This window comes from Falco peregrinus, chromosome 16, assembly GCF_023634155.1.
Source record: "Falco peregrinus isolate bFalPer1 chromosome 16, bFalPer1.pri, whole genome shotgun sequence".
Classification (NCBI taxonomy): domain Eukaryota; kingdom Metazoa; phylum Chordata; class Aves; order Falconiformes; family Falconidae; genus Falco; species Falco peregrinus.
Genome location: NC_073736.1, coordinates 1,580,320 through 1,605,229, shown reverse-complemented (window position 1 = coordinate 1,605,229; position 24,910 = coordinate 1,580,320). Strand labels below are relative to the sequence as shown.

The 24,910-nt window shown below is 55.8% G+C and overlaps 2 protein-coding genes across 4 annotated transcripts; both read right to left on the bottom strand.

Moving 5' to 3' along the window:
* Positions 1–211: 211 nt before the first annotated feature.
* On the bottom strand, positions 212–11,335 carry TNNT2 (troponin T2, cardiac type). Its single transcript, XM_055819767.1, has 15 exons — positions 11,241–11,335; positions 8,834–8,892; positions 8,323–8,340; positions 6,849–6,905; positions 6,242–6,274; positions 5,681–5,716; positions 5,361–5,382; positions 4,303–4,363; positions 4,045–4,161; positions 3,595–3,672; positions 3,333–3,443; positions 2,834–2,943; positions 2,347–2,437; positions 1,793–1,833; positions 212–461 (listed from the first exon to the last, which is right to left on the bottom strand). The coding sequence occupies exons 8-15, from the start codon at positions 4,354–4,356 to the stop codon at positions 413–415; spliced, it is 651 nt and encodes a 216-aa protein (XP_055675742.1). The 5' UTR covers positions 4,357–4,363; positions 5,361–5,382; positions 5,681–5,716; positions 6,242–6,274; positions 6,849–6,905; positions 8,323–8,340; positions 8,834–8,892; positions 11,241–11,335; the 3' UTR covers positions 212–412.
* Positions 11,336–11,849: 514 nt separating this feature from the next.
* LAD1 (ladinin 1) lies at positions 11,850–22,282 on the bottom strand. 3 transcript variants are annotated; one of them, XM_027789880.2, is made up of 10 exons: positions 22,072–22,282; positions 18,895–19,035; positions 17,777–18,278; positions 17,235–17,378; positions 16,490–16,539; positions 15,536–15,608; positions 15,059–15,190; positions 14,574–14,663; positions 13,334–13,411; positions 11,850–12,966 (listed from the first exon to the last, which is right to left on the bottom strand). In XM_027789880.2, the coding sequence occupies exons 1-10, from the start codon at positions 22,107–22,109 to the stop codon at positions 12,961–12,963; spliced, it is 1,254 nt and encodes a 417-aa protein (XP_027645681.1). In that variant the 5' UTR covers positions 22,110–22,282; the 3' UTR covers positions 11,850–12,960. The 3 variants fall into 3 exon arrangements, with proteins under 3 accessions (XP_027645681.1, XP_027645682.1, XP_027645683.1); XM_027789881.2 differs by having other exon boundaries at positions 17,235–17,375; XM_027789882.2 differs by lacking the exon at positions 17,235–17,378.
* Positions 22,283–24,910: the final 2,628 nt, after the last annotated feature.

Genomic DNA, 24,910 nt, shown 5'->3' with positions numbered 1-24,910 from the left:
TGTGAGGTAAGGGAACATGTTATTCGGGAGGTCCTGGTGGTTGCTGCATCCTCTTGTACCCCAGGGAGCAGGCACACAATTGCACTTGCTCAGCCGAGCTCTGCTGAGACTTTCCTGTGCCTGCTTCCTCTGGGCTTAGAGCTTCAGGATGGAGACAACACCCGCACCCCCTCACCGTTCTCTTTATTTACAGACACAACATCACCTGGTGGTGTGGAGATGAGAAACGGCACCTTGCGAAGCATCTGCCCACCCAGACAGCACTGTGCCTGCAGCAAGGTCTTTGCAAGCTCCATGCAGTGGGAGGGCAGGTGGGTGCACAGTGTGGGCTCCACGACGTGGGGAAGCCATCTGGTCGACCGAAAGGCAACACACTTCCCCGTGGCTGAGCCTCCTTTCCCTTCTGAGTCATCTATTTCCACCGGCCCCCCACCATGGTCTTCCCACGGGCAGCCTTTGACCTAGAAGAGAAGTAGAAAAAGCATTAGTGACCATGAAAAGAGGGACAAGGTGGGTGCCATCAGCAGCCCTGCAAAGAGGACTAAGCTGTCTCTGGTTGATGTTCACTGCCCTGGCAGGAAGGTCTTCAGTGGCTCCAGGTAAAAACCTGGGACCTGAGTCAGCCTGTGTGTTTTGGGACTCTATGGGAACAGGCTCATGCAGTTTGCCAGGTGTTTCTAAGGACCCCAAATCCCTTTCCCCTTTCTCCCTCCTAAGGATCCTTCAAAGAAGCATCAACGAGTTGGATCTCCAGTTGCAGAGGGTGAAAAACAGCTGCAGGATCCTTTTCCCAAGAACCAGAAGCTGTGAAGCTGTTAGCCAGGACCCCCCACATCACTCTCCTCAACCAGCATCAGGGGAACAGGCACTGCTCTGGCTGTGGGTCAGCAGAGAGGAGGCTGTAGCGGCTTGAGGAGGACAGTGAAGGGCATTTCTGGCACATGATTCTGAGAGTCACCAGTGCAGCTTTGGCTGCCAGTCCTTGGCATTGCCCCCTGCCTCAGCCCTGCTGCTAGCCTGATGTCAGCCCCGGCGCCCATGCAGCACACATGCAGTGGGAGACACAGCACTCAGGGGATGCCTGTACTCACCCTTTGCTGCAGTAACAGGCCATGTTGGGGCAGAAGAGAAGAAAGGTTTGGTGTAAGCGGGTGGGAGATGCTGCTACCCTACACACGGGGCAGGCTGAGCACCTCTCATTTGAGATGGCAGCGTGGGATAGGGATGTGAGAGCAGCATGGTGCTCCTGAGAGTGCTGGTTAAACACCCACTGCCACCCTCCCACAAAGGGTCCTCCAGTCCTGTGCAGGGAACATGGGCATGGGGACAGGCTCCCTGGACCCTGCGGGGCTGCACAGTTCCCACAGCCCATGGGATTTCCCCTCCTACACAAGCTGGGATCTCCAGCACCTTCCCTGAGATGCTGGGCAGAGCCACTGCAGGGGTGGGGGCGGCTGAGCTGGCAGGACCCTGCAGGACCCTGGCCTCTTGCAGAGGGGGGATCTCCCTGGGCTCCATCCCCATCCAGGGTCTCTGGGGCAGGGGGAATCTGGTGGAGGCAGGAGGCAATGGGAGCAGGGCAGTGTGGACTGGCATCCCCGGGCCAGACCTGCAGGTCCATGACCACCAGCTGCCAGTGAGACCAGAGGCAGGAGTGGGAAGGGCAGGAGGTGGCTCTGCCAGTGTGCAGAGGAGCCAGGAGATACACAGGGAGGGAACTGGGGACAGGGAGCTGGGAGCTGGAAGGGCAGGAGGCATCAAGGAAGGATGCTCAGCCTGCTCGGGGACTTACACTTTCTGGTGGTCACTAACGCGGTTTCGGAGGACGTTGATCTGCAAGAGAAACACAGGCAGATGGTGAAACTTGGCAATATTCCCTATGCCTGGCCAGGGATGAGGGTCAGGGCTAAGATGTGTCACTGCTCTCTCTTGCCAGGCTTTTAGCACCGGGCTGTGAAGTGCAGCACAGCAGGAAGCCTATTGCAGTGCAAAGCACCTGTCCCCAGGAGCAGGGAGGTCACAGGGCCACCACACAGCCCCTGTCACCAGCTGCCACATCTTCCAGCGCTTCACAGCTGTGTGCTCAGCCTCGCCAGTGTGGCTGGGAGAGATGGTTTGATCCTGGTGCATCTCCAAAAGGGAGGCAGATGTGGCTTTGCTTTTAGTGGTTCTGCAGAGCCTCCTGAGCGCTCGTCACCCCAGGTACCGTGTGGGGCAGAGCCCTGTCCTGACGCAGCCACAGCCTCCCCAGCACAGCCCCCACAGCCCCCTGCATCTCGCAGCGGGGAGCAGGAGCAGGCAGGCACGTGGCGGGTGGGCAAGCTCACGGAGGACCTCACAGCTCACCTCATACTTCTGCCGCTTGAACTTCTCCTGCAGGTCAAATTTCTCAGCCTCCAGGTCACGGATGGTTTGCCACAGCTCCCTGGCCTTGTCCCTGCGGGCAGAGCCAGCTGCTGTCAGTGCAGGAGCGGGACGTGGCTGATGGGGAGCCCGCTGCGGGGGACAGGGCGGTGATGCCACCACCTCGCCCGCTGCCCCAGGATGGGACTCTGCCGGCTCCATGCCAGGCGGGATGCCTCAGCCGGCGGCGATGCCAGCCCACTCGTGGACCAGGGACACGCAGGTGCCACACCTGTGAGCGTGGCTCCCCCTGACGGCCGTGCCGCCTGGCAGTGGTGGCCCGGCAGAGCCCGTGTCCCCGCGGGGTATCACAGCCCCCTCCCAGCCGTGCCATCGCCACCCGCCAGCCCCCGGGCAAAGGCCCTGCCCGGCAGGGGGGACCCAAAGCAGAGCTCCCACCCTGGACACCCCTCCTGCAGCCTGTGCTCACCTCAGCTTGTCTTCGTTGAGGTGGTCGATATTCAGGGGCTTCCGCCGTTCACTGAGGATCTTCTTCTTCTTTTCCCGCTCTGTTTGCTTCTTCCCACCCTTTTTCTCTGACTGAGGAAACCGTCAGTCCGCCGGAGGGAAGGAAAGCTGCCCAGCCTTTGCTCCACCCCTACCCCCAGTTCAGCACCCTCAGCTTTTGGGACTCCAGAAACACATGAGGTCCCCGAGGAAAGTTTGGCAATAGCAGACAAGACCCCCCCGCAGCTCCTGCCCCTGTGGTGGGGCTGGACCAGGCCTGGCCAGCACCTGCAAAGCAGAGCTCTGGGCTCACTTCGGCCCTCCGACTGCCGCTGCGGCCCAGCGGCACTGCCCTGCCTCCTGCTCACAGGAACCACGTCTGCCAGCACCGGGGACACGCTGTGCTGGGAGGCCAGCCCGAGGCCGAGCCCTTCCCGGGAGCACCAGCAGCTTCATTGCATCCACCCGGGGTAGGATCACACCTTCTGCATGTAGCCTCCAAAATGCAGCATGTTGGACAAAGCTTTTTTCTTCCGCGCTTCCTCCTCGGCCTTCTTCCTTGCCTCCTCTTCCTCCTTGCGAGCTCTTTCTTCCTGCCAGGGTCAGAAGTGGGTCAGGAGCGGACAGTCAGAGACCTCACGGACCGGCTCGCACGCCACACACAGCTCGTGCTCCCACGTGCTCCGCGGCCGGGCTTGTGCCAGCCGAGCCCAGCCCCAGCGCCCCGTCCCTGGGGACACTCACGGCCATGCGGGCTTGGCGCTCCTTCTCTCTCTCGCTGCGAATCCGCTGCTGCTCTGCCCTCTCCGCTCGCCGCTGCTCCTGCACAAGAAGAGGATGTTGGCTTGGACACTCCAGGGAATCTGCCTCCTCTCTGGCCCTAGGGACGCATCCCTGACCCCAAAAGCCCTGAGAGCCCCAAGGGCAGACCTGCTGCTCGCGTGTCTCCCGAGGGAGCTTGTGGAACAGTGACCTGGGGGAAGGTGCCTCTCTGTCAGGCACCGCAGCAGCCAGACCAGACCAGGCTTTCCCCAGGCACGGGGGTACAAAATCTGGCTCACGTCTCGGGCTCTGTCCTGCAGGGATATGGGATGTCTCAGGTTTTCCTGTCAGGACTGTGGGGAAAGGATGCAGCTGCGTGCCCACAGGGGAGAGGTTGGCAATAGCGATGGAAGGGGAAGGCTGCAGACGTACAATCCTGTCCTTGAGGGACATGAGCTCCTCTTCCTCCTTCTTCCTGCTCTCAAAGTGGGCTTCGATAAGGGCCTGCAGCTCATTCAGGTCCTTCTCCATGCGCTTGCGGTGGATGTCCTGTACCAGATAGGAAGAGCAGCAACGGCTGCACTCCCCACGGGTGAAGCCCTCCAGGGGATGCAGAGCTGCTGGGCACAGACTTGAGCAGCAGTGTGGGGGAGTCCCCCACCAGGGATGGACACCGAGTGCACTACTTACATCAAAATCCAGTCTCTCACCATCTGGGATTTTGGGAGGCACCAGGTTTGGCATGAAGACCCTGCAAGTGAAGGTGAGCAGGAGGATGGTGAGCCTGCAGCAGGTACCTGGGACAAGACAGCACCTTTTGGCCATGCACTGATCTACCCAGCCCTCCTATCCAAGCCTCACAGTCCCCAGGGATGCAGAGTGAGCACATTTTGAGGGCAGGGAAGTGTAATGCTGCTTGCTGGAGGTTGCCAGCTGGACAGCCTCAGAGGAAGACCTCTGGCATTCCCGGGAAGTACTCCAAGGCGCCCGCATGGTTGGAATAACTCCGTAAGCTGCAGGCAACTTGGCCACAACCGTTTGCCAGGTACCCTGGGACTGGCAACCACCCCATTGCTCACCCAAAAGAGCATAGAAGAACTGTGTGCTCCAGTGTGATCTGGCACAGGGAGCTGGAAACCAGCCTCTCATCCTCTGTGGGCTTGGGGGAGGCCAGGAGATGCTCAGTAGGGGCACATAAAGATGTAAAGGGATGTAGAGGTTGCAGCTGAGGACAGATCTGCCTCCCACACCTCAGCATCCCTGGGGTCCACGAGGACCCGCAGGTTCCTGGCAGTGGATCATTGCCTCATTCTTTCAGACAGGTGCTCCTGTCCCTGGGGTGCTGGCACTCATGCAAATGCATGTCTTATGCCAGCCATGGCCAGGACCATACTGCAGAAGAAAGGCCCTGGCTGTGCCATGGACTACATACCCCCGACTAGGGTGCACACAAATTTTTTCCAGCTGCAGGGCTACAGGGCAGCTAGGCTTCCCCCAGGGAGCACACAAAATGCTTCAAAACTGCCAAAAGACCTCATTCTCAGGATCCCCTTCATATTCCATGTTTATCTGCCCGTTTCTCTCCCTTTTTCTCTCCATGTCCCAGTCCCACCCTGCCTTCATGCTTCTGAGGCCTCACTGTCCCATGCCCTTTCTGGATCATGGTGCTAAGCCCATCACATGGAGCCTCTGCCCTGGCACAGCTCCTAGGTCAGACCTTGCACCAGAGAAAATGCACTGACACTTACTTGGGTTTTGGCTTCGATTCACCTGCAGGTCCACAGGAGCAGGAGAGAAGGACAATGTTAGTGTTGCAGGGGCATTTGCTTTCACGCCTTGACCCAAAAGCCACAACACTAAGCCAAGCTACCCCTCTACCCCAGCAACACAGGCTGCATTGTGGATCATCCTCCAGCAAGAAGGTGTGCAATGGGGTGTCTGTCTGTGTACCAAAACCCAAGATGCATGTTGGTGCTCCTGGCTGAGCAGAAAAGCATTTGGTGCCTCCTTACACAGGTGAAGGGACAGTCCCTCCCACCCCAGAGAGGACTGAGGATGGATACTTCACCTTCCCCAGGCTCCTGCTCTCGGTCCCCCTCTCCACCTGCAGAAAACACAAAGTTTTGGCTCCCAGAGGCCAGCCCTGCCACGCACCCTGCCCATGGACACAGTGGGGTGGTTCAGCCAGGCTGTTCCCCTCTGCCTCACGTTATCCCCACTGCAAAACCCAGCCTCATCCCTCCAGGATGAACAGGGAGAGAGCAGGTCCCTTACAGACATCCCTCACTCACAGACAGACCAGGAGAGCCCCAGGTCCTCTCTGGGAGGAACCCAGCAAGTTTTGCAAGAGCTCAGGCTGCAAAAGCAGTAGTACTACCCTCTCCTTCTCTATTTTGGGTGCATTTCTTACCTAGGCAGCACAAAGCCATCCCTCCCACAGGTCTCCTGCTGCCCCAGCCCTGGCAGAGGACAGGGCCAGGGCAGCTCCGCACCATTTACAGCAGATTCTCTCTCTTCAGTAGCAAATTAATTCTACACCAAAAACCCCATTACAAGGACCCAGTGTTTTGGGGGACTGGGGATCAGGACTGAAATGTCCCAGACCATCTCTCCTCTGTTCCTGCTTTACCTTCTCCTGGTCCTTTCGTTTCATCTTCTTGTTCTGTTTCAAAAGCAATGGGGAGAATATGAGCATCCATGGGTGAGGGCAGCCATGTGCCCCCAGCACAGAGGGTCCCAGCATCCTCCTAACTCAGGCAGCACGGCTGGGATCTGAGCCTGCCCTACCAGCCACGACAGCACAGGGACACACATCAGGCAGCCCTCCAGAGAGGTCCCATGAGGTCCAGTGCCCTTTCAACAGTAAGACACATCAAAGCATGACCCGCGCTCTGGAAATCCCCCCTCTAGGGCAACAGGGACCTCTTGGTGGAACAGGCTGAACTCATTTCTGGCATTATTTCAGAGTGCTGGGCACAGGCTGATCAGCACCCAGCAGAAAACACCATTATCCTCATGCTTGCAGGGCCAAGGCACTCAGTAGATCTGGAAAGGGCAGTTCAGTTTTGACGCTTTCTTACTGGAAACCACAGAGACGGGGCAGAGCTGCCCCTCTGTGCTGCTGGCCCACGGCCATAGACCATGCTGGGGCACCCCAGACCCTGCTGGGCACCTCAGCGAAGCAGAGCATAGCTCCAGCCGAGCCACGGCAGCTCACTGGTGAAGCCACCACTCACCTTCTGCCTTCGTTTCCTCTGTCTTCTCCTCCTCCTCCTCTACTTGTTCTTCCTGACCTGTGGGATAATGGGCAGCGTGAGTCGGGCACCTGCCACTCCCGCTGGTTCCCCACGGACCCCGGATCAGGACAACTGTGGCACGGAGCCGGCCGAGAGAGAGACCCGAGGAGATGTGACCGCAGGAGAGAAGCCGCAGCTCAGGACTTCACTCTAACCTTTACCCAAGGGCCGGTCTCTGCTTGGGCAGAGCAAAAATAAAATTAAAGGCTTTATAGCCACCTCCAGGTTTGTCCCTCATGCACTCCCATGCTATCATGCTTTTACACCCCGCGATGGGGACAGTGATTTCTATTGCTCTCCTCTAACCAGTGAAGTATAAGTCTGGCTGGCATCAGAGAAAGTGCCTCCGGCACCTGCAGCCTTGTTTATGGCACTGCTGGAGCATTTTTCCACTGGAGGGAGCAGTATCCCCACGAGAGTCCTCCACTGGAGTCAGAGCGATGCTGGGATCCACAGGTCCTGGGAAGACTTGTGGTCCCACAGCAAGACAGAAGGAAAGAAAAAGAAGATAGCAAGCCACGAGTGCATGTGGCTGGTAGATGTAGGAGAGAAGCCACAGACACAGGAGCAGATACGCACAGCGCAGCAGGGCGGGAAGGGGGGAGTGCAAGAAGCAAGAGAGAGAAGTGGAAGAATGAAAGAAAACCATTTCCCAACCAGGGAGAGGCAAAAGACACACCGACCCACGACATATTCACAGCAGCAGTGGAGAGATGAAATAAAGAAAGGTGCAATAACTACCGTCGTCTTCCTCTATCCATTCTTCCTCTTCTGGGCCAGGGAGGAGGGAAAGGAATAAGTGCAGAAGTTAGTGGGACGCCGTAAAGCTGTGGAGTGTAGCTATGGGCTGCATGAGATGAGGACTAGCACTGCAGTGGCTTCCCCTTTGTTCTCTCTTTGCTTTTAATGTCCAGGGTGTTTTGCCGTGCAGCAGCCCGGGCTGCCTGGCAGTGCCCAGAAGCAACAAGAGGCTCAGCAAAACCCAGCTCCCCAGCCCAGCCCCAAATGCGCAGCCCAGCTGCGTCCCAGGGTGCCTGCACACACCATGGGGCTTGCTCCTCCGCCAGCCTGAGGCAGCTGGAGGTTTGTGCCTGAGCATCATTAATGAATGTATCAGCTGAGGCTCCAGCTCCCGTCGAGTTACTGGGCTCACACCTCTGCCAGCGCCCGAGTCCAGCATTTCCACCTGCTTGGAGTCAAGGGATCACTGGCAAAAGAGACCCTCAGAAAGTTCAGACTGGTTTTGATCCTACTGATGTTTCAGGTGGAGAAATCTAGACACAGTCTCATCTGCCTTTCCTGGTCATGATTTGCCCATTGCTGTCGAGGAGCTTATCACCACAACCCACCAAGCAAAACACTGAACCAACAGCACTCGTCTCTAGGTCCTTGCAACAGCCGGTGAGACACCTACCTTCCTCCACGTACTCCTCTTCACAGCGCACACGTGTGCATGGGGGAGAGGGAAGGGAAAGAAGACACAGGTTATTGAAGTTGCTCTGGTGATTTTTTAGCTTCATCCTCAGGGCAGCCGCAGGTGCTCTGCATCCTCTTACCTTCCTGCTCCCTGCAAACCAAAACATAGGTTTGCAGAGTTACAGCGGTGTGCTGCAACGGGGCATGTGTGTCCACCAGAGAGGGCAAAGGGGAACTGGGAACTTCCTCAGGGCTGGCCCCCTTTTCTCTAGCAATGGGCCATGACTGCTGGGCAGCGTGCCATAAGGTGGCAGTGGGGATGGGACAGGACCCTAACACAAAACTCCCCACTGCTGGGGGTCTCGGCACTATCGCAGCAGTGGTGGCAGGGTGGGGGACCTCATGCTGGGATATGACAAGAGCCAGTGACCCCTGAACAGCACCTCTAAAGAATACCACAACCCTGTGGGGAAAGTAGGAATAAAGGGAAAGAAAGGGTGTTTACAAACACACCACTTACTGGTCATATTCTTCAATGACCTCTTCAGAGTCCGACATCCCTGGTTATCTAGCAGAATTCAAGGCAGATTGGAAAAAGCAAGTTAGGAGCTGAGATAAGGGCAAGCACAGCCTGTCCTCCAGAACCCAGAGATGCTGCGCCTCTCCAAAGCACTTGGAGCTTCGAGCTGGCCCCAGCCATGCTGTGACAGCATTATCTCAGCAGAGATAAGGCCCCCGCCTCCCCTCCTGTCGCAGGATCACAGCTCGCCCCAAATAGGAGACAGGAGATTAGGCACAGCCTCATGCAACACCGATAACTGCTGCCAGGAGCCATGTCCAGGACACGCAGCTCCCCTCACCTCAGCCATCTCGGGGCGCTGCGTTTGCTCAGGACACAGGAAAATAGCCCAATTATAACGCTCAGCCTGTATTGCTTCCTGACTATTCTTAGCTTGGTTGGGATATAGAAACTTGCAGGGTTGTCCCGTTATCTCAGATTTGCAGCCCTGCACAAGCCACAGCACGAGATCTCAGTGAAACCTCCCAGCCCAGCCCTCCAAGTGCGGAGCGTGCTCTGGAAAGGGGCATTTCTCTCCTGGTCCTGGCCCTGAGACAGAGGTTAGCTAAAAGGAATGAAAAAAAAAAAAAAAAAAAAGCCTGATTTAGCAATAGGGCTAATAACTCTGCAGAAATGGCTATGCTCACCTTCCCAGCACACCCGTGTCTCTCCCAGCTGTGGTCAGGAGGACCTCACTCAGCATCCCACCCATCCAGCTTCCACCCACTGCTCCGCAGCAAGGTCTGCACAGACTAGCCCCATGATCAGCCTCAGCTCTGGGCATCCCGGAGCAGCACTGAGCATCAGCCCCAGCCCCTGTACAGCCTGTCCACTGCTGGTGTTCACGCCAGACTTCAGCAAAGCTGAGATGCAGCAGGACAACGCAAGGCAGCTCTAGAAATAACCCCCATGTGCTAAACCACCTGTTCCCAGAGCAGGGCCGCTTCACTTCTCCTCCTGCCCGATGTCTGGGAACAACTGGTCCTTGTTACATCTGTTGAGCATTTATTACCCAGGAAGGGTAGGACAGGCTTCGGGATCACTTATTCAAGATGCTGAATCCAGGACTGGAATCCACAGGCATGGGGAGGACACGTTACAGGAGGGATGCCTCCACATACCCGTGGCTCCCAGGGGCTGTCAAATCTCACTTCTGAGCAATGACTCAGAAGGTGCTTTTTGGAGACAAATGAAGTCAGAACTCAGGCCCCTCTGCCTCAGGTTCACTGCCTGCTTCTGCCGTCATTGTTCCCTTCCCTCTAATATTCCCTCCCTTGGCAGCCACCCAGCACCATCCCCTTGATCCCCACTCCCCCTCAAACACCAGTTCTTAGCCCGACTTTTCCTCGAGTTTGGTCAAAGCATTTACGTGGCCTCTGAGCACCCAAGATTTCACATGATCCTCTCACAACACAAGAGCGAAGGTTCCTCCTGGCCATGAGAGTGCAAACATGCACTTGTGGAAGCTTATTTCCACATTTCCATCTACCTCCTCTCTAATACATCACTAGCTCCCACAGAGTATTTGCTGAGGAGCAGCATCAAAACCAGGACTGTTAAGGGGGGTACACAATGAAAAAAAGTGCCCCTAGGAAATATTTATCCATCCTGTGCACAGAAACAGATAAACCTTTATCACTAAAGCTCTGAAATCTTGTTTTGAAAGAATTTAGAGAACCCAGCAGATTTATTACAGTTACAGAAGAAACATTGCGCGTATTACTGACTGTAAAACAACTTCCATCATTTGCTGTGTCTTAAATAATCCAGATATCCCTCCCAGTCCTTAAAATCCCCCTGTCCATTAGCCCAGGCCTAGCTGGTCACACCTCTGGGGCCGAGTTACTCCTCCACAGTTCACAGGCTCTGCTTTCCTCCAGACTACACAGACACGGAGCTCTCATTTCCCAGCATTTGCTCCGGTGTGGGTCATGTTGCTGCTCCCTTCCTGCCTGGCAAGGCCAGACCATGCACAGGAGCATCCCACCTTTAACTCCTCCATGGGCTGCCAGGCTGGCCCGACTCTCCCACAGGCATCGCATCCCTCCCATCCCCTCCAGAGGCTCAGGAAACAGGGATTGATGAGATGCCCCTGGAACCAGGGCAGCCAAAATTTTTCTCAGCTGCCTTGGCACACATCGGGATGGTCCAAAAGGCATCGGGCAAGTTGCAAACACAACCCCCTGGAGAGGGTCCTCATGCTTTATCCATGGGAATACCTTCATGACAGAAATACATCCCAGCACAAGCAGCTGTGGGGGACCAGCAACTGAGCCAAATCACTTCTGGGTCCTTAACAACTGCCCTTCCACAGAGCATCCTACGCCCGAGCGTGCATCCTGCCGCCCCAGCCTTACCTCTGCCGCAGGTGCCGGTGAGATCCCGGGGAGCGGAGGGGAAGGCAGCGGGCGTCTGGGAAATGCTCTTTGTGGGCAGGAGGATTTAAGGGGGCTCCAGCGCCCACCCCGGGGCGGGCAGCGCCAGGAGGAATGTGCCCGGCGCCCAGCGAGGAATGCAACACTTGTGAGCTGCTATTTCGGCAGCCACAGCCCCGGCCCCCTCCACCGCTCCCCCTTCCCCCCCAGGAGCCCATATAAGCCCAAGCTATTGTGTGGCCTCAGAGATTTGCTATTTTAAACCCTCCGGACTGAGATACACAAGTGCCCGAGGGGCTGACACAAGCCAGCCAGCTGTCACTTTCTAGGTCTGGGGACGCTGATATGGCAGCACTGCCAGGAGCAGAGGACCTGACCCTCCATCGCAGACCCCAGCCCAGGCTCACTCAGCTACTGCGCCGAGCCCAAGATGCTGTAATGAGAAGGGAGGAGTCTCAAGCTGCTTTTAGCTGTCCTTTTTGGTTTTTTAATGTGTCCTCAGGACACGTTTGTCTAGGAATTTTGCCTTTTTTCCCCTTGTCAGAAGAAGGGAAGCAGACCATTCCCAGTCCCAGCCCAGGAGCAGGTGAGTGGGATGTCTTAGAAAGAGCAACTTTTATTAGAAAAGAGAAAAAAAAAAAGCCACAGAGAAAACCAAGTCCTTTCCAAAGCCCGACAAGCAAGATCAGATCCAGAGGCAGCAATAGAGTCCCACACCGAGTTTGGACACCACAACATTTGCTCAAGGCACAGCCCTAGCCCGTTGAATGGCCCTGGCACAAGGATTTGAGCATCATTTTATGGGCTGCCCATGGCACCCTAAAGCCGGCCTCAAGAGAGCACCGTGCATCCCTGCTGGGTGTGCTGAGCAACCCGGGCAGTGGGACCAGGGGTCTGCTCAGGCACAGGCAAATGGCTCCAGGAAAAAGGGCACTGCAGAAGGGGCCCAGCCCAGGGCACTCAGCTCCATGCAACCTCAAAAATAGGGCTGTGGTCAGCCCACCCTTCCCTAAGCGAAAGGGGCCACTGCTTGCACGGGACGGTAAGGGCAGGGTAGAGAAGGCCAAGTCTCTGGCTCTGCCTCAGCTTCATGCTGGAGGGAAGCACCAGGGCCATCAGGTCCACCCTTCTCCCACGAGGCATCTCCAAGTTACACCGGCGCACGTGTGACTGCGCAAACACCATTTGCCTTTGGTTAGGTCCCTCCAGCAGTGACAGCCTGGGGGAGGGGTGACATCTACCTCACCCAACACGAGCCAGGCAGCAGGGATGGACACGGTCCGCAGATATGCAGCTGAAACTCCCTTGGCCAGGCAGCTTCTTGCCCCACTGACATCATCCAGCTGCAAGGGAGACACATGGGATGATCTTCTTTACAAGCACAGTTTTGGGACACAGGCAGAGATTAAAAGCAAAACATAAAAACTTTGTGGGAAAACAAGGCAAGAGTCTGCCTTCAGCATCCGCAATGAGCCTCCAGGTCTGGACACTCCTGGACAGGCAGCGAGCGAGGGCTGGGGGTGCAGGGATAATCTTCCAGCCTTCTTCCTTCGCATCCCACAAGCGGAGGACCCTGGCAACCTGAGGTGCACCCACACGTGGCTGGGGAACTCTCGTGGCAGTGGGCTGCTGGATGGTTGGGTAGGGCTGGGCTTTGACCTTCAGAACAAAACACTTTTTCCCAGGTCACCTGGTGATATTATTACAACTGGAAAAGAAGGTGAGAAACCGTGAGGCCGAGCCTGAGGCTGCAAATGCCCCAAAGACAGCTACTGTAACCAGGACTGTACTTGTCCCGAACAGGGGATGGGGCAGGCAGGCATCCCCTAAATCCCACCGCATGCCACTTCCCTTCTTTGACCAGACCAGACTCCTTCTCACCCCCACCACTGCCTGCAGTTGCCCCCTCCTGTCAATGCCCCAAGTCACAGGGTCTTGGGTGTCCCACGCGACCCCTGTCCCCACCAGAGCTGGGTTCTCTCACACCTGCCCTGTGGGTGATGCACCAGCAGCAGGTCCCACCTCCACCCCTAGCTCAGAGCATGCACCCACTTTCAGAGCAGCTCCATGTCTACCTTGGTGTCTTCAGGGGCGTCTCCAGGCTGCTTTACCCAGACATCACGGTTTGACAGGCTGTTGACTTTCCTGATGTCCTGCAAAGAGAAGAGTCATAAGTGGCATAAAGTTTTCCTCATGGATCATGTGCAGTGTTGCCTTGGTCTGACTTTAACCCAACCTTGAAGCATACATGATCCAGGTAAAACCAGCCGGCTTTGAGTTCCTGCACTTGGTACACCCTCCGAACCAAGCGCAGCTCCAGCCCACAGAGGTGGAGGGCAGCAGGCGTTACTATAGGGAAAACCGATAAAGGAGCTGCAAGCTTTACCCCAGGGTGACCCCAGGAGCAAACCTTTTCCTGGCAGACAGGGAGCCAGCACAGCCTCCTGGTACAGACACGTTTGGGCAGCGTTAATCCCTGCTGCTCAGCGCCACGGGTGCCCGGGCTTGCCTGCCCAGGCTGCAGGGCTGGGCTGGAGCTGCCCCTCCTGGTCCCGTACCCAGGCAGCTGCTGGGAGCAATGGCAAAGCACCTTATTGCTGCAAACAGTGTCACCTCCCAGGGCTTGCTGAACCTCTCCTTTCCAGGTACAGTTAACTACCCCGAGACCAATGGGTGTCCTGTCTGTCTCCCTCACATCCATATCCCTGGAGCAGCCGCAGCGGCAAAGTGATGACCTCTGAGTCGCCTTAGCTGGGCACTTTGCCCCACAGCAACAAGACACCCTGCTTTGGGGGGCTGAGATGCACAGAGGGCTGCAGCTCACTGCAGACCCCACATGCAGCAGGACCTCTCGGTACACACGGGTCTCCCAGCTCCACAGAACAGGGCTGAAGGAGTGAGCATGTGTCTCATCTCCCAGTGGCCTCCAGGTCAGAGCTAGTCCTCCAGACACTGGCAGAGATGGGATGGTGCTGGGGTGATCTCTCTCACTGGTGTTAGGGTCAGGTCCCCCTGCATGTCCCCTGGGACACAGTGCTTGCTCCCTCCTCACCCCACCAAGGGCTGGGAGCAGCTGCCTTGGGCATTTTGGGCTCGTGATCAGGACGCAGTGACAAGTAGAGCCCTGACATCTCACTGTGGTGGTCCTGCAGCACCCAAACCTCCAGCCCTTGTTAAATTCCTCTCCAATGCTTTAATGGGTTCAGCTGAGGGTTCATCAGCCCCTTAAGCCCCACCGCCCCAGGTGCAGGGACATGTCCCACCAGGCTGCCTGGTCTCAGGGCTCTAGCCTGAGGTGTCAACACAAGCTGGTACCTTGCTCTTTTCCTCCTTGGCAGGCTCCTGAGCTCGGCTGATCCACAGATTAATGCGGGACGTCACCGAACCTGTGATCTTCAGGTTGTCCTGTGGCACAGAGGGGGACACCAGGGTTACAGCACCAGTTGTCCCACTGCACAAACATAACCCAGGACCGTCCACAGGGCACAGGGAGACTGAGCAAAACTAACAGGCAGAGACCAGCCTACACCTTGGCTCCATCCCAGCTCCTCAAATAACAGCACATCGGCACAAACCCACACACTGCCAGAGCACAGTTTCGGTGGCAGCTGGTGCCCGAGCCCAGCCCTGGCTCGTACTGCTCAACAAGCACCAAACCCCCACCAAACTGCATCCAGGCAGCAGCCTGCTGCACTGTGTGCTGGTATCCAGAGCCAGGAAGATCTGTCCAAAAGGTTGGCGCCTGCCCCAGTACAAGACCCCTCTGGAAGGTCCTCGCTCGGGCCAGCTCCTGCCCTTACCTTCCTGACAGCAAGTGGCTCAGCCTTGCTGGGAACGCTTGCCTCGAAGAAGTTGCGTTTGCTGGCCACCCCCTCCGAGGACAGCAAGCGGCTCTTCTGAATATTCAGGGATGATTTCACCACCTCTGAGCGCTGGGAGGAGAGAGGGGCATCAGCAGAGGTAGTGTTGCACCCCAAGCAGTAAAAAGCAAAGTCCTGCTTTTGGCTCATGCCCCAAGCCCAGTAGGGTCTGCTCCCTCCCTGCCCATCACCAGCTCACGGGCTTGCTCCGCTGCTGCCCCAAGCTGGACTGATCAGCATCCCCATGGCCCTGTCCAATGGATATCCCCTCCCTGCTCCTCAAACCCTGAGGTGGATCCCTCTTTCTTCCTGGGGTCACCTACATCAACCCCATTAGCACTGGTTGTTCGGTGCAGCTCAGTTCTCTCCCCATTCAGGTCCAGCACCCCACCACCACCCCCCATGCCAGCCTGGTACCTGGACGGCTGAGGTGTACTTTTCCAGCTTCTCCCCAATGGTGGTGCTGCTACCTGGGATCCTCAGACTTGTGCTGGTGAGGAAGAGGAGAAAAAGTTGAAGGCAGCCAACTCAGGGTCTCCCAGGACTCAGTCCATGTCCTGGGGGACTCTGCTCAGTAGAAGAACAGCCCGTCCCACCCAGGCACTCCTGCTCCATCTGGCTGCCAAGTGAACCAGGGCAGCTCATTCCCTGCTGGTGATCGAGAGCTCTGGGTCTCACCATCTTACTAAGGCCACACTGTATATTGACAAACAGCTCTGAGCTCCCCAGTTTACCCTGTCCTCACTGCTGCCTCTTCTGTGTGAGATGCGTCACTGAAGCGCATCTTCACCAATATCAGCATGAGTTTGCCTAGAGTACGCAGAGGCGTGAGCCCAGGTGCCCGTAAAGCCCTGCACTCAGAGGTGGGAGAGGGCATCCCATCAACTCCCAGCGTTCAGACCTGAGCCCTTGGCTCCTCAAGAGCTTTTAAGCAACCTGTCCAAACCTTGTGATGAAGATGTGGAAGATCACTTGATCCGGCCACCAAAGCCAGACCAGGTTGCTCATGGACCTGTAAGTGGGTTTTGATATCTCCAAGGGTGGGACGCTGTAATGGTGCTGCACTGCTTAACACTTAACCACTCCTGTGCAGACGCAGGCACTGATGAGAAACTACATCAGCCAAGCAAGGGCTGGCTGGGGGGATCTGTGCAGATGCAAGCTGTATGTTGGACATTGTCCTGTCCTCTGCTAAGCCTCGCTGCCCAGTTAGCCAGGCACCCCGGGGACCAATGTTCAGCAGACCTGTACCAGGGCACTCACTAGCTGGTACCAGGTCCCATCACCTTCTCCTCCTTCTCCTCCCTTGGAAGACAAAGGAGGACAGTTCCTGCCCAGCAAGACCAAAGTAACATGAAGAGAGGTGCTGACCTCCTTGTGAGAGGGCTTTGGCTTTCTTCTTTCTGTTTTCTTGAAATCACCTGGAAGACACAAGGAGAGAAGATACTGGAGACATCTTTGGTTATCAAAGGTAAACACAGCAGAAATGGTCTCAGACCCATCTCCCATTTTCAAGCAAGCTCTGTTTTCACCCACACCAGAGCTTATTTCATATCTCAAAGCTCTGAAGACTAAAGACACTTTGCAGTGTTAACAATTTTATTCCAAATAAAGCACCATGAAAGCCAACGAAGCCCAGCCAGTTAGCCCTGATTCACAGCACTTCATTCCAGATATCTTTTTTGGAAGGCTAGAATTCAAGGCATTCTCAGGGATGTAACAAGGGACAAGAAGAAGGATGGATTTTATTGTTGTCCTGTGTTCTCAAAGAAGACTGGAAATGCCAGAGGGCGGATGGTCATTCTGGTGACTCTGGAAAATCTGAGGACAATGAGCTCCCTGTTTTCTCAACACTCTCCACAAGTTTCCATGCCAGCACAAAGCGCATGAACATGGGCATGTTCATCATCACCGGCCTTCGGTCAGACAAGGAGAAGGAAAGTGGAGGAAAGACAGAAGCAGAGCTGCAGTGCCCCCCAAGATCAAGGGTAGATTTTGAATGCACTTTCAGGAACAGGCTCTGCCAACATAAACTGGAGACCAAAGCAACCCTTCCTTCCCCCACCCTCCACCACCTAAAAGGGGGTCTTTCTTCCCCCTTTGCTTTAGCTCTTACTCGAAAGGAGACAGTTCTTGGGCTGGTTCGTCTGATGGAGCTGCTGTAGGTGACAAGAGCTGGAGAAGTATCTGACTTTTCTGCAGGTTCATCTCGGGTGGGAGATGGCTGTATTACCTCCTTTGAGGGATTCCTGGATGGCTGCTGAGGAAAAAGCGGATATCTGATGCATCCCTACAGAGAAGGCTGAAGTGCAGGGAGCAGAGCAGCCAGGGTGGGAACCAGTTTGGAGGCAGGAGTCCAGACCTTGGCTGTCTCCCTTGGATATGCAAAGACCCAGACACCTCTTCAGTGAAATTGTGATGGCAATCAGTAGGGGCTTGCCAGAGAAGGTGATCAGAATAGTACACCCAAGGGATGGAAAGGAGGTGGTGGGACCCTGTTCACCACCTCATGGTTTGCAGCTCTCAGTAAAACCATCCCCCAAAGCCCACAGGTCTCATTTCCCTCCTGGTACTTTTGAGTTCCCCATCTCTCTGTTGTCCTCTCAGTACCTAGGACCTCACACCCCAAGGGCTGGTGCCTTGTCCATCCCTGCTCACCTGCTGGTCCAGAGATGAGGTCACCACCAAGGCTGCCTTCTCCTCCATGCTGCGGCTTCCCTGTCTGGTCAGGATCTTCACTTCACGGAGCCGGCAGCCCCCCAGCTCTGGCTGCTGCTGTGGCTCCCCCACCTCTTTCCTTGGCTCCCCCCGAGGAGTCTCCACACCTTGTCTCTCTTTGTCTTGGAGCCGTCCCCTGAGCACCACCTTCCTCTCCGAGGCCGGCTCTGGGTGCTGTTCTCTCGGTGGGTCCCCTCTGCCCTTGGCCACATCCTGATCCTGCTCTCCAGCCTGGATGCTCTGCTGCCCTGCACGCAGCTGCATCCTCGCCTCCACGCGGCTTGCTCCCACCCCTGGCTCCTGCTGCTCCTTCTCCTGCCTCAGCTTTTCAGAAACAGCCATCGTGGACCTTGTCCGTCTCCCTTCTTGTGTCTTCAGCACCTCCGAGAGCTTTCGCTCTTCCCTGTCCTCTGGAGGCACTGGCTTCACCAGGGATGGAGGTCTACAGACAGAGACAAAATAGGGGGCAAACCTCAGCACCCAGCTGGTTTGTTGAGGAGGCAAACCTCAGCACCCCAACCAGGCAAAACCCAGGTCAGTGGGCTGGCTTTTGTGCTGCAGGTGCAGTTAACCCAGGTGAAAGCCTAAGGGGCTTGGAGGTGTGTGTAAAAAACTCACCAACATCCTGGAGTCATCCCTGCAGACCAGCACTTGTGGCCACCCTGGCCCCACCACCCCAGCTGGGCTCCCTGAGGCTCTGCATGGCTGGGTGCCTGATCTTACCTGCTCAGCGGTCCCACTAGGGCAGGGCCAGCATCCACCCAAGCCCCCCTTGGCACCAACCCTCACATGGCACACCATGTGCCATGGGACACACGTTGAAGTGCGTGACTGAGCCCACCAGAGAGATACCCCTCTTCTTGCACTCCTCCTGTGAAGCCCACTCTGCTGCCCAAAGGCGCCTGGGACCCCTGCTCTGCCCACAGCTCAGCCCCTCTCACCCAGAAGAGACCCCCACCAACTGCAGCGGCTTCGGCTCGGGGTTGAGAGAAACAAGGCAGCAAGCTCGAGCCATCGGCATCATGAGTGAGACTGAAAGTAGCAGGACCCACACACACCTGCTGGAAGCTGGACTAGTGTCTTTCCTAGGGCTAGAAGGTTCTTCATCTGTCGACGTGGAGGACAGCAGGCTCCGGTGCCTTCGCCGGCGCTCTCTTTGCTGCTCTTCTTCATCCTCAAGGGTCCTCTGCCTGGCCAGGCTGTTTGGGATGAAACACAAGGATGTGGCAAAGCTGTGTCCTGCATGAGGAGCTCATAGCCCTGAGCCCAGCCAAGAAAGAGGCTGAAGCACCCTCAGGGAAGGGCGAATGGGGTGATGGAGCTCGTCTTCCCCAGCTGCTGCATGGGGCTGGAGGAGAGGGGTGCCAACGTGAGCCAGGTGACACAAAGTGCTCTTGCTCCACCCAGCTGGTGCAGGCATTTCCCAGTGTGAGCACCCGAGTTACAACTCCTAATTTCTTCTGTTGGAGGGAGCACTCATTTAAAAGAAATCCCTACATTAAGTAAACCTTCCAGGGCAAGGATATTTAACCTGTAACTCAGCAAGACCAGGACCCTAGAGCCACCACATAGATCTCAACCACATAAACTGGAAGGGTAACCACTAGTGGCAGAAGTATCAGAGGCTGAAGGCAACTGCTGACAAGCTCCACCTGGAAACAGGGATGGCAGGAGCTCCTCTTCCTCCCTGAGTGTGGCTGGGACTGGGAATTGTTTATAATCACAGATTTTACCAAAATCTTGTAATCAACTGCAAAGAGTCATCTTCAAAGATTTTATTTTGCACAAGGCAAGTGTATAATTTTTCTTTTAGAAAATGCCACCCTGAATAAAAAGCTTCTTGGAAAACACCAGCTTTCCCTCCCTTTCTCTGTGCAAAACCTGTCTACCCTCTCTGCTGCTGCATGAGCTGTGATGGAAAATGTTTTTGTTGACTGGACAGAGCTTTTCCCAACCATGTTCGTTTACCTACAGCAGTCATCCTCGGTCAGCTGCAAACACTTGCGGGGCTCCCAGCACCCCCAACAGCCCAACGGGGCAGAGCCCTCCCTGCACAGGATCCATCCCATTGCAGCATCCCAGCTCCGCAGCTGGCACTCCAGTTTCATCCAGACCCAGGGTTTACTTTGGATTTGACTTTTAAGAACATGAAAGTCAGAGCAGGTCCGGGCCTGTGGTATCACTAACGTCGTTGCGGACATGGTGACTCGCAGCATGGATTACAAGTTACTGTGTAATGAAAACTGGGTCATAAATTAAACCACATTACCCCCCGCAACTATTTGCAGCTTCTGTTCTTCCTGGTCAAGGGAGGCAGGGGAGCACGGAAGGGGCAGCCGAGCAGAACGGAGAGCAAAGGGAGGACGGGTCCTGGCTGAGAGCTCAGCGCCCGTTTGGGCACCGGGCAATGCCAGGGGGTGTGCTGCCCTTGCCTCCCGCTGCCTCCATCCTCATTGCCCCTTGCACCCCCAAACAGCCTTCACACCCCAACAGCAATCAGACCCACTGCTGGGGGGCTCCAGGTGGTCCCTGATGCTGTGCCTGGCACCAGGACAGACAGGGATAGAGAAGGCTGGGACCTGCTCCGTGAGCATCCCCAGCCAGCTCTCACTCTGCTCCCTACTGCTCCCCTCCACGGGCACAACCCTGCAAATATTTGTGCACAGCTTAGCCGCCCCGCAAAGGCAGCCCGGCTTGGTTTGCACGGCACGGTGTGATCTCAGCATTCCCACGCGGCAAGGTCAGCACGTGCATGGGGTCGTACGCAAGCAGGTGCCTCTCTGAGTGCTCTTGTCCCTCAAGCAGTGACAGCGTGGAGCACTAATGCCAGTTTAAATCCACGTGAGAGCTGGTTAGTTCTTCGGTGTTGCCTGCACAGAGTCCTTCAAAAAGAGCATGGGATTCTCCTGCCTTGCATTTGCTTGGCTCCTTCAGAGGCAGCACGTAACCTGGCATTATCAACATGCAGCTTCTCGTTATTTGTAATTAAGTAATCCACCCATTAGGCTATGGATTTGCTTTGCCAATCTTTCCCTCTTCTTTTCAAAAGAGGGATTTATTTTTCACCATCTTACCTTTTATAATCTCAAAGAGATGAATAAAAAAAAAGATTGGCGAGTGTCCCCCTGCCTTGTCCTCTCCTGCCCTGTTAATCATTAGTGGTGAGATATCTGACATTTATGCTGTTTCAGTGAATGTGTCTCATCTAATGAGAGAGGAGAAATTGCCTTCCTGGGTTGTGAAATAACCTGGGTGCAGGACCCCGCTGGGCTTGCGTTCGGGCAGGTCTGTGGCTCAGAGGAGGTGGGTGGGACGGGGCTGGGATGTCCTCTGGATCTGTCCCACCCATGGTGGAGGCAGGGTGTGAACTGGCAGCCTCCGAGCAACGGGGTCTCGATCTCCTTTCCTGGGCTGGCCATAGTGGGTGTCTTACCCAAAGTACAAGGGTTTGTAATTAAGTTTAAGAGCCATCACATCACACGCTTAAACCAGGGGTTCTGCTCCATTTTGTGGGAAAGCATGGCTGCGTTTGAGTCACCATCGCCCCGCCTGCGCAGCCAAGGTCGGCGATGCTTGTCCTGGCATCTGCGGAGGTCAGAAGCGATCCCCACATCACCCAGGCTTCATGCAAGCCCCTGACTCACCCCGTGATGCCCATCTGCCTCATCAGCCCAGCTCCCATGGGAGCCAAAATCACTCTTTAGGAACAACCAAGCAGAGCGGCCAGCACCACGGGGCTGCGGGCATCGTTCGGCAAGTGCTGATGAATCAGGACTTGCTCAGTGCTGGGTGGGGAGAGGCTGCAACCTCCCATGGCAGAGCCGGGACACGCACCCAGGGGCTGTATGGGTACAGGGCGGGCGAAAACCCCACAGCCGGCTCCAGAGCAGGTCCGGAGGCACAGCCCTGCCAGACTGTACCCCAAAGAAAGGCAAACCAGACCAAAAATATATCCAGTGTGAGGCACGGATGCATTTCCAGAGCCATTTTCCTACGGAGCGCTCAGCGTGCCCAGGCAGCAGAAACAAAAATGCCTCTGAACTTGCCCACCCACAAGAAGCTCCAGCAGTGCCGAGCTCTCGATGGGGCTGGCACCACCGGTGCAAGCAGCACCCTCACGGCAGCTGCCCCCTCTTCCACAGCACCACTCGGCCGAGGCTCGCCATGCCAGCTGCCCACCCTCACCACTCCCTCCTGCCCGTGGAAAGGATTAAGCACGAAACCACAGCACCTACCTGGAGAGATCAGACCAGTTCCTTCTGCTGAAAGACATTTCTGCTTTCTGTGAGTCTCAGAGAGCCCCCGAAAGCTGTGCAGGCATCAAGGCCAAGGTGCTGTTGGACCCGCAGGGATCTGCACTGCCCAGAGACTGTGCTCCCCGAGGAGGGAGGATCTCCCTGCAAGGTTATTTCCCTGTGCACCTTTACCCTGCCTGCAACCCGTTTACCACCACGCTGCATCACATGGTTTCTTATCTACCTTGACAGAGGCAAGGCTGTAATTTGTCTACTAGCGGCGCCGTGCAAAAGCCGCCCTGCCTAGCAGTGCCACGCAAAAGCAAATCACTCCCCGCTGCCTGCTGTGCCAGGGTTCGAGCAGAGACCCGCGCTCCCGGCTCGATCCATCCAGGTCTCCCAGGGTTTCGGAGACAACTCCCTGCAGAGAACCTGTTTTACCAGCCGCTCTCCACCAGTCAACAACTCCTCCAACACCAGTGGAGGAGGTGAATTACCTTGGGCTGAGTGGGAGGAGGCTGGCTCCCAGCGATCCAAAACAGTCATTAAAACACCTCCGTCTGGGTGCAGTCCGGCCCTTTCCAAAGAGCATGGGAGGGTGCCCTGCTCCTTTCAGCTTTTTCTGGGCATCTTGGATTGAGCTGTCACGGCCACCCTGTCATTACGAGCTCCGCTGCAGTTGGCAGCACTCATGAAGTCTCAGAGGAAGTGGCTGAAGCACAGGGGAGGTCCAGTTTTTGGGTGCTAAAGCCCCGTGCCGGAGGGGGACTGTGTGCCCAGGCTCATCCCATGCCTGGACCCAGTCCTCCAAACCCATCGTCTGCCCCAGGCTGGTCCTGAAACCTCATCCCCCCCCGCTCACACAGGGCAGCACTCTCCTTCAATGGGCGGGGGGGGGGGGGGGGGGGGGGGGGGCTCTCATCGGGTTGACAGGGGCACCCAGAGGCAGCAGAGCCAGGTCTAAGCCTGGTTTTTCCTGGGGCCAGCCCAGGCGCACAGCACAGCCAGGACCCCAGTGCTGGGGCAGCCGGGCATCTGTCACCGCGATGGCTGCAGGAAAACCCCCCTGGGACCCATGAGTACAAGTTCAGTCTCTGATCCCAGCCAGATCCATCTCTCTGCCAGCCCGAGGGACTGGTTATAAGGCTGGGCTCGCCACACATTCCTCCAGCCCACAGGGGTGTGCCGAGGGCCTGAGCAACCAAAGGAACTATTTTAATCACAGGTTCCTAATTAAAATCCCATTTATAAAAGATAGCCCTGTCAAATGAGCTGTCCGCTCCAAGCAGGGTTCCTTCTCTGTTTTTCTTTCTTCTTGCAGTAACAGGTTGTCTTTTAAGTGTTTTCATACATACAGAAAATTCAGTGAGTTGTGGCATAAGGGGAAAAAAATTACTTAAATAACCTTGCAAGCGTCCTGCTAATTGCTGACAAACTATATATAGCAGTTCAGCATCAGCAAGCTACTATAAAGCAATAAACCTTTCTGATTAATGCACAGGGAGCACTTTACTTGCAAAACTCATTGCCAAAGGATACCACTGAAGTATAGGACTTAACAGGATTTTAAAAAGGATTAGACTGAACATAGTGAGAGAACACCCCCAGCTAGGATCTACACGGCAAAGGAATATAAAGCCTGACAGTTTATGACTCCTCTTTTTTTAAGATGAAGAAATTCTAGACAAGCTTTTAGCGGCTGGGGACCAGGCAGACAACGAACCTTGAAGACACTCACACCTCACACTGCCCAGGTCTTTATTTTCAGCTCAGAGACCTTTTGAGCCTAACAGAGTTTCCTCTTTATTTAGCCCCTTCAATGGCTTTCTCCTCCATGCATTTGCCAAATTTCCCTCAAACCCAGGAAAACTGTTAGTATAAAAAACATCCTTCAGCGAGGAGTTCCCCAGGTCCATTCCCCACTGCTGGAAAAGCTCCCTCCGTTCATCTGGGCAAGGTCTTGCTGAGCTGTTTGGCAGCACAAAGCATTTGTCTCTCATGGTCCGAGATTTTTGCTGCCGTGGAGCATTTAGCTCATGTTTTCCCTGATGTTCTTCATGCTTTTTCATGGTCACCATAATTAGAGGCAGGCAATGGCCAGCCCAGAGCCCATCACCTGTCTCCTGTATGAAGTCACGTTGGACTTTTCCCTCTGTGGGTCACTTTATCCTCCTGCAAACATCCCTTGCCATTTTATCCTCAAACCCTAAGTCCTGCAAAATCCTTCTGATCTTCATCTCTGCTATGCCGAATACACAAGAACTATCAGCAGTTTGCTACCTCATTACCATTTCCTATCTGCTAATTGATTATTTACCTCTACTTGGACTTTCTCTTAGCCGTGGCTGACCTAAAGATCTTTGTTTCTGGAAATCCAAGGGAACTCTTATCTACCAGGATAAAAGCCTTTATCCAGCAGCTCATTGATGCCTTCAGGGAATTCCAGTTGCTTCCTGAGAATGGACCTCCCTTGGCCACCCTGAGGTCATCACTGAAGCCCAGACCAAACTGCATGCCCACCAAGCTGAAGGCGATGTAATTAGGCAGGGTCATGAGTCCGTGCAGGGAATGGATGCTCAGGGGAACCAGTCTGATGTTTGTGCAGAGGCACCCTGTGCACCGGGCTGCCCATCCTGCCACCCCAGGTCTGCAGCCGGGAGAGCAGCGCTGTGTGCTCTTGGCTGAGGGAGTTGTGCCACAGGACCCTGCGTGCGGGCAAGGCTCTGGTGTAAAACCGCATTTCTCTCCAGGTACCCGCTGTGCCCAGGGGTGGCAGAACTCTGCCAGCAGACCTGCGCCTGCCCGAGGAGCTCAGGAAGGGCAGATCTTCATCTGATGC

Bases quoted from the DNA above. Each gene is read 5' to 3' on its own strand.
- TNNT2 (XM_055819767.1), bottom strand. From the start codon at position 4,356: ATGCCAAACCTGGTGCCTCCCAAAATCCCAGATGGTGAGAGACTGGAT. The intron at 4,162-4,302 runs GTAAGTAGTGCA...TATCTGGTACAG, and splicing joins GTGAGAGACTGGATTTTGAT to GACATCCACCGCAAGCGCAT. The intron at 2,438-2,833 runs GTGAGCACAGGC...CTCTGCCCGCAG, and splicing joins CTCAACGAAGACAAGCTGAG to GGACAAGGCCAGGGAGCTGT.
- LAD1 (XM_027789880.2), bottom strand. From the start codon at position 22,109: ATGTCTTTCAGCAGAAGGAACTGGTCTGATCTCTCCAG. The intron at 16,540-17,234 runs GTAAGAGCTAAA...TGTGTCTTCCAG, and splicing joins CAAGAACTGTCTCCTTTCGA to GTGATTTCAAGAAAACAGAA. The intron at 13,412-14,573 runs GTACCAGCTTGT...TTCTCTTTGCAG, and splicing joins CCAAGGAGGAAAAGAGCAAG to GACATCAGGAAAGTCAACAG.